The 12,861-nt window shown below is 45.3% G+C and overlaps 1 protein-coding gene across 1 annotated transcript in view; it reads right to left on the bottom strand.

Moving 5' to 3' along the window:
* Positions 1-7,271, bottom strand: part of LOC128270632 (T-box protein H15-like) — a 51,328-nt gene extending 44,057 nt beyond the window's left edge. Inside the window, exon 1 of the mRNA XM_053008041.1 lies at positions 7,115-7,271. Within this exon, the coding sequence (XP_052864001.1) occupies positions 7,115-7,271 (157 nt within the window). The remainder of the gene's footprint in view (positions 1-7,114) is intronic.
* Between the last annotated feature and the right edge of the window lie 5,590 nt (positions 7,272-12,861).

The following is a 12,861-nucleotide window of genomic DNA, read 5'->3' as shown; positions in this document are numbered from 1 at the left end:
CAATCGTTTTCATCGTAACGTTTTGTTTCTGAAACATGACCGTTTAGCAATCAATTTACTATTTGTAACCATTAACTAAACCCAATTATTTTTATATTAGGCAGGTTAAAGTTTTACTGAAGGTTGCGGATAGTACCAATAACACTTGTCTGGCGTAGTCCACATCTTCCAGAGGCCAGGTCAAACTATAGCCAGAATGTATTAAAAAAGTAGGATAAGTGGCGAGTCACTCTACGATAGGGGATACTCAAATGTTGGACAACTCCGCCGTTTTTCTGTCGATTTCGATGGCAAATTCACAAGATTTATTTAAGGTATAGAAATATTGATATTGATAATTGATATTATTGATAATTATATTATTGATAATTCACATTCCGTTTATTGATAATTCACTCAGAATACAATATCGTTTAAATAACCGCCTCCATCGCCTCCGTTGAACACACAAAAAACGGACATTTTTCATTATTTATGAAATTCATACTCTTCAAATAGTCTTACAGAAAAAAGTCAGAAGAAATTCGGCAACAAAAAGCACCCACAGTTTTCACAGTTGTACGATTATTTTCAATGTAGAACGCTACAATTTTAGGCCGCTTTTTTGCGTAAATCGATGCATGACTAAAACGGCATAGACTAACAATTCCAAATCTGGCTGATTTATAAAAATCGACTGACAGGTGGCGGATCTATCCATCATTCACACATCCCCCGTCGTGATTACGCACCCTTTAGATTACCAACAAAATAAATAAACCAATAATCGGTTTATGTTGCTGATTTTCAAGAACTTCACGATTGACAAAATTACTCAGATTGAAATGGATATTGCGATGGTAGAAGACACTCTTTTGTAGGGTAAACAAATCGGTAAACTTATATGAAAAGTATTGTTTGAGACAGTGGTTCATTCTTACCAGTCCGTCAATTCGTAGCACGCATCACTATCTGTAGCATATCGGAAAATAATCACCCATTAATCCATCTGCTACCAAAAGGTTGATTAAACCATGCGAAAACGGGCTGCTGTCTCACTCTCGCTAACAGCAACCAGCCAGCAGAACATCCTCATACAGAACCTCGCGTTGGGGATGCGTCTGAATTGGAGCAAATTTATGCTTCATTATGATATGCCACTAGCGTACGAGCAACCGGGCCGTGGCGGGGTTGCGTGAGATGCAGTTGCATCTTGCCCGCCTCAGTCAGCCCTCTCGCCCCCCCCCCCCCCATTCCACCCACCGATGGGGACCGCAATCAACGAACCACCATCATACGGCACTATCAACCCTAATTACTGTCTGACGCACTAATGAAGGCGATAATCTATTTTAAATTAATTTATGCATTTGTTGCGCCGAACCATCAGCACGCACGCATGCAACGCAGCCGAGCGCCATTTTTGCAAACCCTGCAACGCCCCCCTCTGCTTTCCCCTCATCCCTCAGGGGGCCTCAGCGTGGGGCGGCGGAAGCTTTCAACGACCACTGAGGGGCGGCTGCGGGGCTGCCAACACTTTCTTATCTCGCTGGCCCCAGCGCACTGGGGCAAAGGGTTGTTGTCTTTGCTAATATCGCCCACCGATTACACAGCACCCCGCCCGAGCCCGGGTCCTGAGACCGGATTAGTTAGTTGCCGCCGACGCCCTGCATATTTCGTCACTCGCACGGCGACTCGGTTCGGCTCGGAAGTCGGCAGACGAAATGATCGGTTATTAATCTCCGTGTCACTCCGTGACGTTGGCGGATCCGCTCCGAAGAAGAAGGAGCCACGCCATAGAGAGTCACCAGTTCGGGGGCACCTTTCATCCCACGCGCGACATCAACGCGTCAACGCGACGGAATTCAATTCCGTCTTGTGGCGGCGGCGGCGGCGGTGGCTTGTGGCCACCCTTTGCCCCCTTCCGCACCCCGCGGGGGCCACCGCAAACGCCAGCTCACGGATCGTCACGGATGGTGGCCGGAAATTTATGACAACTAACGGATTAACTCCGGGCTTCTGTCGTAAATTATAGCCAGCAGCAGCCGCCGCCGCCGGCGAGCGGCTGATTGAAGAAGGGAATCAAGGGAGAGACAGAGAGAGGGTGAGAGGGTCCGAAAGCGAGTGAGCAGCGCAAGAAACCAACTCCATTACGGGACTCCCCTCCGCAGGACAGACTAACTGCCGAAATCTCATGTCTGCGTGTCGTGAGCGATCCGTCAGCAAGGCAAGAGTTCAACAAGACTCGGGCTCGTGCGTCTCCGAAACTCCGCGAAGTTGGGTGCGCCACAGCCACCCCTTTGGAACGAGTTTCGGGGGCAGCGATACAAAAAACATGGCCGCCGGTGACAACCAAACCCCGAGCCCCGGGTCCGGGCGCAGTTTTGGTGATGAATAGGTGATAGATGTGGCTGAATAATTTGCACCAACTCCATAAGTCGCCGGAACCTCATCACGCGGAAAGTTAGTCGATCGTCGATCGCAAAGAAGATGTTCAATCTGAATCCGCAATCGGTGCGCCCGCGGGTGTCTCTTGAAATGGGAGACCATTTAGCATTTTATGGTCTGAACCCGCGGACAAAGCGGTCCGAGAGTCGAGAGTCCACATTTTTGGTTGGTGGCTCAATAAACTACAGTCAAATATTCTTGCACAAATTTTACAAATCGTCGCGAAATCGAAACGAATGTGTACTTTATTATCAATCGAGAAATAATAATTAGGTGTTTGAATTAATTAGTTCTGTCTTTATTTGACATTTGTAGCCTGACTACAAAAACGAAACGTATGACTTCCATAATGAATGTATTATCCGTCATTAGCTACTACTTTCTCTCTTCTTACAGGTAATCGATTCCGTGTCGACAGAACTTTTTAGTTTTAGGAGCGATCCAATCTGAGACCTATTTTTCAATACTTTCATAAGAAACTGCCAAATCGATTCTCATGTATCGGAGCAAATAGTATTCCGAAAGAACAACATCTGGTGGGTGGGTTAACAGTTCCCAACCGACATTTTCGCGATAGGTTTTGACCAGTTTTGCGATGTGGGGTCGAGCGTTTTGAAAAATCAGTTTATCATGTCTTTTATCCCATTCTCGTCGTTTTATGCCTAAAGCTTTGCTTCACATGTTTTAATTGTCGTCGATGGGATTATCTATCAATAATTTCATTAGGTTTCAAGAGCTCACACTACACCACACCGTTCATATCCCACCATATGCCCACTATAACCGTTGCAAAGTGAATATTTCGCTTTGGTTGCGATGGACCTGGGTAAACTGGCTGTATCGAGGGCTTTTTGCGTTTAGGATTCTCTTAATAACTCCCATTTTCTTCACCAGTGACGATTTGATATAGGAACCCCTTTCTTTTTTCGCAGATCGCAAATGTTTTTCCTCTTTTCAATGTTTCAATTTTTGTGGAACCCATAAGACATTTTTCCAATCATTCCCATGGCCCTCAGGCGGTGGGAAACTGTTGTGCAGGCAACTCTTAACATTTTTGCAAGTTCTTTTTGCCTATGACATGCATCCCGATCGAGCAAAGCTGCTTATTCTTCATCATCAAGTTTTTTTGGCTGTCCAGGTCGCTCTTGGTCTTGGAAGCCAAAATCACTACTTTTAAACCGCGCAAACCACATCTGAAACGTTCTGTTAGTAAGAGCAAGTTCACCATCAACATCCATTCAAATATGATGACTTTCGGTAGCAGTTTTCTTCATATTAAAGTAATCCCCGCAGGAACACTTAATAAGGAACAAAACCCGAGAGTTTCAGATGCGTATGAACAACTCTTTTACACTTTAACAAAAACAAACTTATACTGTGTTAGATGCGTAATGACAGTAGCTATCAAACACATATTTCATTAAAAAACATTATAACATGTAATGAGTAATGCCATCCACTGTAAAACCGAACTAATTAATTCAAACACCTAATATCAGTGGCACTGTCAGAAGAACAGAAAACAGTGATCGATGTTGGAATCTTTTCTATCTTTTTTTATTTGATCTAGGATTCAGTAAAAATGTTCCACATAAACGCTAACCTTACAAGTTCCTTTAAATTCTTTTTAGTTATTCACAACTCGCCGATATTAGTTTAACTATTTCTTCGTCGCTTTTCCTTCCAACGGTTTTTCCCACCTCATTTTTTGTGTTGTCGCTCCGCTTGTCTTAACATTTCTTGGAAAGTCCAACTACACTTTGATTTGCAATGCGAATGGCCGACTGTCTTGGCTCTTGACACCTGCTATTCGTCTTGTCGAATAAACGTGCACTATTCTTAGAGAAGCAACATAAAAGTCACACCGCTCAGCGCTGAGGTCTTAAGCTCCGGGCTCCCACCGGACCGTCACAAATCAAACCTCTCCTTCGCTGCGCTGCGGTGCGAGCCTTTCGACGACGGAACCGAGGGTCTCCACTCGAAAAGTACCTCATTTTCACCCAGTTTCTCCTGTCGCCATTACGCGCCAGCTGACCGTAAATCAAGATCTTATTCAAATCGCACGTCGGCGCACAACGGACAAACTAAGGGAAAAACCATCCCCCACGACTGGCTGGTTTATAGCGCCTGGGAGAGAGCGAGAGATGGGAAAATGTTTTAAAAAACAAACGCCACCCAAACGACGTTGCGTAGGTGAAAACGCTCAACTGCACCGACGGCCACGACGGCCCGTCTTATCACTCCCCCCGATGCCGGTGCTTCCGGATGGGGCGGAAGAGAAATATTACACACTCTACTCCTCCGTCGCCGCCGCCTCGGACCGAGTTCGGATTTTATATGAACCGCCGGCGCGTAGACACAGTTTCCCAGCCCCGGGCTATCCCCAAATCACCCGCGGACTTTTATGCGCGGTTTCTTAAATCTCCCCCCGGGTTTCTACGATGGCACACGCTCACGGCTCATGCTCATAACTCTTGCACCACTCAGCCATTGCGGATTTTTCGGTGAGTAAGTAATGCTACTGTCCGCCGCCGGCTGAGAACGGCAGCAGCCTCGAGGTGTGACCAAGTGGTGGAAATTATGCTAAAATCGCTCAACAAACCGCTGGCATTTGTTGATGGTTCCCGAACAACGGGAAACCAGGGAAACGAATGACTACAGCGAGCGAGTAAGGGAGCTACTGAAGTTGGCAAAACATGATGATTGTTTTTATTGCAAATCGTGTTCGCTAATTATCGAAAGAAAACTTTAAAAATATAAAATGTACAGCTCTCTACAGCTCTCTTGATTAAGCCTGTGCTGCTTCCCTATTCTGCTGCTCCCAACACGTGTGTTTGCTGCGATGGGAAGCATAATTGACTCGAGAAAAACCAATCTATTCCTCTCCCAGGGTCCCACAAACTTCCAGCTTCGTGTTCCACCCCAAAAGCCCACACGCCACACGTGTCACGGGAAACGATACCACGACATGACACCTCCGAGACACCTCCGACATCTGCGATGGGGTCTCTAACATTTCAACCCGCATACGCCCCGAAATGGATCCCCTCTCTGTCACGACGAGTGGTGATGAATATTTCGACACCATTTCGAAACCAACGGCAGTTCGAGTATCTTTTGCTTTCATCCCCTGAATCCCCCACATGTATTAATCGACGAGCTGTGGCTCGCGAACCTTCTATATTGTTTGAATAATTTTTTTTAAATGTATTATGTGTGTTAATTTATTCTTGTCGTTTTACAATAGATGGCGTTACTCATCAAAACACCGATTTAAGCATTTGAACATGTCGAGTTTTGCTTCTGATAAAGAGTTTTTGCGGGGAGTTCTTTTTCAATACTGCTTGCACGGCAGAAAAAAAGGGTTCTTGTACCGAATCGTTTCAGGTTATTCAGGTTATTAACCGAATCATTTCAGGTTATTATTATTAATCGGAGTTATTACAAGAATCTTAAACGCAAAAAGTCCTTGATACAGCCTGGTGAACCAGGTCCATCGCTACCAAAGCGAAATATTCACTTTGCAACGGTTATGCTGTGCATATGGTGGGATATGAAAGGTGTGGTGTACTTTGAGCTTTTATAACCTAATTAAATTATTGATGGACAATCCCATCGACAACAATTGATGCATTTGAAGCAAAACTTTGGCCATAAAATGATCAGAATGGCATAAAAGGCATGATAAGGTGATTTTTCAAAATGACAACGCTCAACCCCACATCGCAAAACCGGTCAAAACCAATCTCAAAAATGTCACCAGTACTTGTTCCGTTGCATGAGTAACAATGTTGAATAAAAATGTGTTGAAACGTTGTCACAAATGTTGTATAAAAACGGCAAGAATTAATTCACACACCTAGTATGATTCTATTGTTTCATTCTATTCAAGTTGTGTAAAGAATGCAATATCAGTTACCGTTTCGTGCCGATTTCATACTTCATCAACACGATGCCAGCCCAACATGCCATCCAAATCCTACAGCGCATTATTATGTGTTAATTAATTGTGCTAAATGTTAATCAATTAGCTAGCAATGCTAGCCGTTTTCTTCCTTTCGATCAAAATCCAAACCGTGATCACATGAACTATGTTTCTACACGAATTAAAAAAACATATATCATGAACAGCCGGCCACATAGGAAATCATGTTAATCCCACCGGGGAAACAACGATCAAACAACCGCCTCGAGTCACGAACAGAACACCGTTTGCGGTGCGCTTTTATGGCTTTCCTTCGCCCCCGGCTGGGCCGGGTGGGATTTTCGCAAGTTATCATAATAACGGCGGGCGGCGCTTTTCATCGTGGTGTTTGGTGCATGTACCGGAAACGGTATCAAACACCCGCCGCCGACGAAACGCTTTCCGGTAATTGGCAGTCGGAATGGCTGTCTTCGCCAACGGGAACAGTACAAGATGGGAGTCTGGATTTTTTGCAGAAAATTTGGATTTATATTTTGAATCAAAGTGCAAAGAAGCTTCAATATTGTCTGATGGTTTCCACGGTTCCGGCACACCATTGCTTGATACTTCCATTGTCCGAACGTAATACAAAACATTCCCTCACATCCGATGCAGCATACAAGAGGGATGTCACGGGATGTCACCAGTCCGATCCCTAGCTAGGGCATTCCCCCATCTAATCAATCCGTTTCCGGGAATGAAATATAGCGCGTTCGAACTTACTGATGCTTCGCTCCGAAGGTTCCCGGCTGGAGTTGCTGCCACTGCGTGCCATGATGGCGGCGATTGAAAAATCCGTCCCATTGCCATTTGTTTTCTGGGACGCGACTAACGCCGCCGCCGCGGCCGCAGCACATTGGCTAGGTGTTCCCAGGAGCATTTTCGAATCCTTTTTCGCACACACAAACACACAACGCGGACGTCGTCGAGGGTCCGATCCGCGGTGCAACAATTCCCTGCACCAGCGCGCGTTGAAAGATGACGATTGTGACGTTTGGCGGTGATTGGGATTTTGCCCCCTGGGCCACTTTCACACACACAAACACACACACACACGAAAGGGTTTTGGACCCAGTGGTTTGGTTTCCAGTTTTGTATCCGTGTAGTTCAGTGGCGCGAAACTGCGAGAAAAGCCCAGAAAGGCCTAACGAAGGACACGCGGCACGGAAAATCACACGCGGGGTCCGATAATCTGGCGGCCATTCAACCCGTTTTCATCACGACTTCACGATGACCGGGCACTCCGATCGGCCACGAAAAAAAACCGGAAGCCGGACCAAAGGATACGCGATACAGCGGCGTCACTCCGGATTCTCGCTCCGTGTCGTGCGACGTCCGTGCGCTTACGTGCGCCGGTAGCAAACTGCACGCGAACTGCATATCTGGCCGCCATTCGCTCGGCGCAGAAAAGTGTGGCCACCCAAGCCACCCACCAGCCCCACGCAAGCGTCTTCGTCTTCATGGTGGCCGTTGTTGTGGTTGGCGCTCGGCGAAGAAAAGACATTCGCCTGTGTGAGTGAGAACTGCGCAAGGGAGTGAGATCGAGTTTTGCGTGCGGCGGGCAAAAGAAGTAACAACGGAAATCATCGTCGGAGTGTTGAAGTGAAGAGAATCAGCCCGCGAGCGGACGTCAGCAACAACAGCAACATCCCGGCGCTGCTTTTTTCGACACTGTTGCGTCGGAGCGTTCGTATTTTGGACGCAAAACTTGGACGAATCAACCGAAAAGATCTAACCGTCGGCTCTTCCGACGGAGGGTTGCATTTTTCAAATCCTCCACAACACTCTCCCGAAGATCCCTCGGGAGAATTGGAGGCGACAAAAGGACGCAGCAGCTGGATGGTGGATGCCTCAGAATCAAATCGAGGACAGAAAGTATCTATAACCTCACAACCTCGGCAAAAGTATTTACTCTCCTTTGTTTTGTAAAAATTAAAATTCAAATTAAATTTCAGATTCTCACAATGTCAAAGAAACTCCGCCCCTTTTCTCACCTCAAATCTCACAGAGAAACTCACCACACACTCACTGGGCACTCACCGCACAAATTCACCACCCGAGAAGTTTCGCGCTTTTCACGCTTCCAGTGAGCAAATCATCTCACTGCTCACCATCTCGCTCACTCGCTGTTAATTTGTTGTACACTCATCTTGTCATCTCGTTCATTTTCGCCACTTTTCATGCCTTTCCACGCGACACACTGATTTTGGAGGAAAATTTCAACGAAATTGGTCCCCTTTTTTTGACGAGCTTGTGATTAGATTCTTTCCCTTTCCGGCCACATTTTCCCGAAACGATATATTTATTCGGGTGCCTCTGTGTGTGTGTGACTGAAGGCTGCTGACAACACACGTCATCTCCCGCGTTGGGAATAAAAATGTCACCGGAAGCGGAAAACTCACCCCACCGACCATTCGGTTCGATTCTCGGAAGCGCCAGCTTTTAGCGCCACCACGCTGCTAGGTGGCAAGGTCTGGCACCTAATTATTCTGACGATACGTCGCCGTCGTCGTCTACGTCCTGGACTTCGCCATTTTGGTCGACACCGACCGAAACGTTACCGTTCATTAACCCAGTCCGTGACACACGGCACACGGTCACGAAACGCGCCAAGTGGTTCCATTTTACACTTTTTAACGGGTCTAGCAGCGGCCAGAGTCGGAAACACGTGCGTTCCACGCCACGGAACGGAAGGCAGCAATATTAATGGTCGGCATTTTGGTTGGCGGGTGTCGGAACAGCATTCGCAGCCGTGCGCTAAATATTTTCACGCCACGCGGCGATTAGACGACGACTCGTCCAAGACTCAGCCCCGACAACAGGCAGGTTTCGGCGGCAGGACATTATTAAATGAAAAGTTGACAACAAGGCACACAGCATGGGCAGCTGGCAGGGCACGAGCGGGGCGGACGGGCCATTGGCAAATAAACACCAAAGTGAACAAGATTCTTGGGAGCTAAATTCGCGCGCCCACGACGAGCATTGTTCCGAAAGTTCAATGGCAAGGAGTTAATTTCGTGTGGGGCTGTGGTGTGGAACGTTTGGAAGGTCTTAACGGTCTTTCGAACGAACACATTACACCCTTCCGTTAGAATTATAACATTTGATTTCATTAGAATGAAGCCCCCGTAGCTGTATTAGGTTAACTGAGTACTGAGTATTTGATTGAGATCAGACTTCTTGAGCATTTCTTTCTTCAGATAATCTGCGTAAATTTGAAACTATATCAAGAGACTCAAAAGCTGTCGTGTGACTGAAAGACTTCTTAATTCCAACGTAATATTAGTGTGTTCAATAAGTTCGTATGGTCGGTAACAAAGGGGGCTCCTACGAGTCTACCTTTTTTTTTATATTGGTACACTCTTCATATGAACGTGTGTGAAGTTTTATTTCAATCGGTAACTTAATTTTTTTTACAAGCCATTTAGTATCAACGTGTCACAGTATATTTTACGAAAAAAATCAAGTATCATGCAGTGATTTAAATTTAACTTTTGAAAGGTGTAAAAGCAAAAGAAATTTATGGACGAATGTTAAAAGTGTATAAGAATTCTTCGCCTTCAATTAGGGGGTTAAAAAAAGGGTTTTCTGACTTTAAACGCGGTCGTAGTAGCTTTCAAGATGATCCATGGTAAAAACGTCAAAAAACAGACACAACACCTGAAATCATAGAAAAATTACAGGATATCGTATTGGAAAATCGTCGAATCACTGAAAGAGATTTAGTATGAGGCCTAGCCATCTCATTAAGCAACATAACCAATATTTTGATTGAAGTATTGGGTTCCTAAAGTTGTTTGCAAAATAGGTACCGCATTCGCTAAAAATGTAACAATGCAGCAGGTCACAAGAGCATTTTGAAAATGGCAAAAATCCATGAATAAAAGTTCGAAATGTTGGACTAATCATCCCCAGATTTGGCCCCTAGCGACTTCCATCTATTTTCAGATTTAAAAAAACATGGATGAAAAGCATTTTTCATCAAACGATGACGCCATAACAGCGGCGGAAGCGCATTTTGAAGCTCTTCCAGTTTCTCACTTCAGGCATGGAATTTATGAATTGGAGTCTCCTTCGAACTTATTGAACAGCCTAGTAGGTTCGAGATTTAGTTGAGCATTTAGTCGGTATGTTGGTCTATCTTGAGTTTAAGCTGGGCAAACAGCATCTGTTGGGAAATAATTCCTAGAAATTTCGGCAAAGGATTTGCGAGATAGAAAAGGACACTTCCCGAGGCTCATGGTTGGCAGCCTGAAGCAGCGTCTGACTGCGACTGCGACTCATTAATAACCGTCACCGGGATGAGGCCTCTCGTTAGCCACGACAGCCGCTAGACGTCACATTTAGCACAAATCGTGAACTGACAACTTACCAAGCCCATTTTCATCAAATTAACAATCCCTTCCACAACACAGCCCTTTGCCGAGGCAAGCCCCGGCCAGACCCACACAGCCAGGCCACCGAGCCTGAGCCTCTTGGAACCGGTGTCTGGAGTCTGGACGGAACAAAAGAGGCCCACTCTCATGCCACAGGATGCCGCAGCGTGCGGTACCCGGGGAGGACATGCCGATTTCCGTGTAAGACCCCTTGAAGAGGTTGTAGTTTCTTTTCTTCACCCTCTCGCTACCTCTCTGTCGCTCACAGTCTGAAGGCAAGGCCATAAAAACGAGCACCGAAACCGAAAAGGTGTGATCTCCTTCGGCTGCCGGGTTGCCATTGTTTTGCCACCGATCTCGGGGCGTTCACGGGGTCTTTATTTACACTTCAGACCATAAACCACTCCGGTCGGTAAGATTTACGACCACTTCCTCTTTCAGCCGGGTCCACAGCCAACGCGCAGGTTTTCGGCAACAGGCAACGGCCTAGAACTCCCAGCTTTCGTCATGTTTTCGGTCGGACGGATTTGTTTGCCGCTGCTCTGCCATAGAGTCGCGGCCGGATTCCATCTTGTCCACAACGCAGCGGTTTCCAGAACGCTGCTCGGCACGACAAAAATGGCTCCCGTGTGTTGTGCGTCGTATTCTTAAAGGAGAACCCCGATTGCCCTCGATGGGTCCGAAGGCAAATAAATGTATAACAATAAATGGCTGAATTGAAGCTATTTATGATTTTATGCATCCTTTCCGGTGCGGAGCGGCGGAAAACGTGAGCAAGCGCAACTAGAACCCGACGATGGCTAGGGGCTCGTTCGGTGGCCTACGGTGCGTGCCATTGTTTCGCCATACAGTCGTCGTCAAATATAAAATGGAAAGTAAAACTCAACGGAACACTGTGTTCCGTTCCACCGCAATGGGATTTGCGAACGAAACGCTAAGCTGACGAAGAAAAACGTCGCTATTTCCTTCAATCAAGTCCATTCACACCGACCAAGGTTGGGAATATAACATCAGGCATTTGTACAACAGTTACGTGCGGACTGAAATACATCATAACTTTGTTGTTGAAATGTATATTATATTGGAACGGAATTCCAGTCAATACAAATCAGACTGAATAAAACTCTCAAGGTGATCCTTGAATTACACTGGATAACACCAAGAATCTTGTCCTAAACCTTGCTGGCGCGCAAGGACTATCGTTCGAAATTAACAAACTAAAAGAAGGCCTAATCAATAGATGCAAAAATTCTATCAACCCAACAATTCGAGAGCTCATTATCTGAAGTTTTTATGATTAACTAGTTGTCAGATGTTTTTTATTATTTATAAGTAGGATAAAATGATTTAATGCCACGTGACATAACATATAATTTAAATAGTTTTAATTCGAAACATTTTCATTTCAACCATTTTGATACCATAGACTTATTGAATAGCTGCAATACTTCAGCTAGTTGATCTTGCGGTATTAAGGCCCATTCACCTCAAACGACTTTGTCCAACGAACTGCCCAACGAACTTGCGCATTGAATATGGTGCCAGCATCAATAGAAAGTTTTATGGATCACTCCAGCAAGTCGTCGACATGCTAGAAAGCTGAGTTCACGTACGGTCCCAATGATTTTCCTCATAAATATAATGCAATCATTTTATTGCTACTATTCCGTTTATGTTGCATTTTATTCAATGATGTGAAATCTAAATACAGATGTCGTTTGTAGTCCAATGTAATAAACAAATTGGATATGTAGTAGTGTATATCATACTTTCTCTTATGTTTTCGCCACTAGTTGCAGTGTTTGGACGTCCCGAACACTTATCCTCTTCCAAGCTTTATTAGCTACGCTTTCATTTAGCGGTCAAAATTTCACAGCGGTAAATGATCTCATGTTTGATTTACTTATTGGCTTACGAAAACAAACATTTAATGACACCTCGATTGTCACAAAAACACTGACATTGTTACACAAAAACTTCGCTTTCAAACTGTTTGAAGTTATAGAGAGTAACTGTCACTACCTTCCATTAACTATTGCTGCCATCTTTATGTCGCTCGTTAGTGGTTTGATAGATTATTTGAAGATCGACGAC

The sequence above is a fragment of the Anopheles cruzii genome, chromosome 3 (genome assembly GCF_943734635.1).
Source record: "Anopheles cruzii chromosome 3, idAnoCruzAS_RS32_06, whole genome shotgun sequence".
In the NCBI taxonomy this organism is placed as follows: Eukaryota; Metazoa; Arthropoda; class Insecta; order Diptera; family Culicidae; genus Anopheles; species Anopheles cruzii.
The sequence above is the reverse complement of the archived record's forward strand: the minus strand, read 5'-3'. Positions and strand labels throughout refer to the sequence as shown.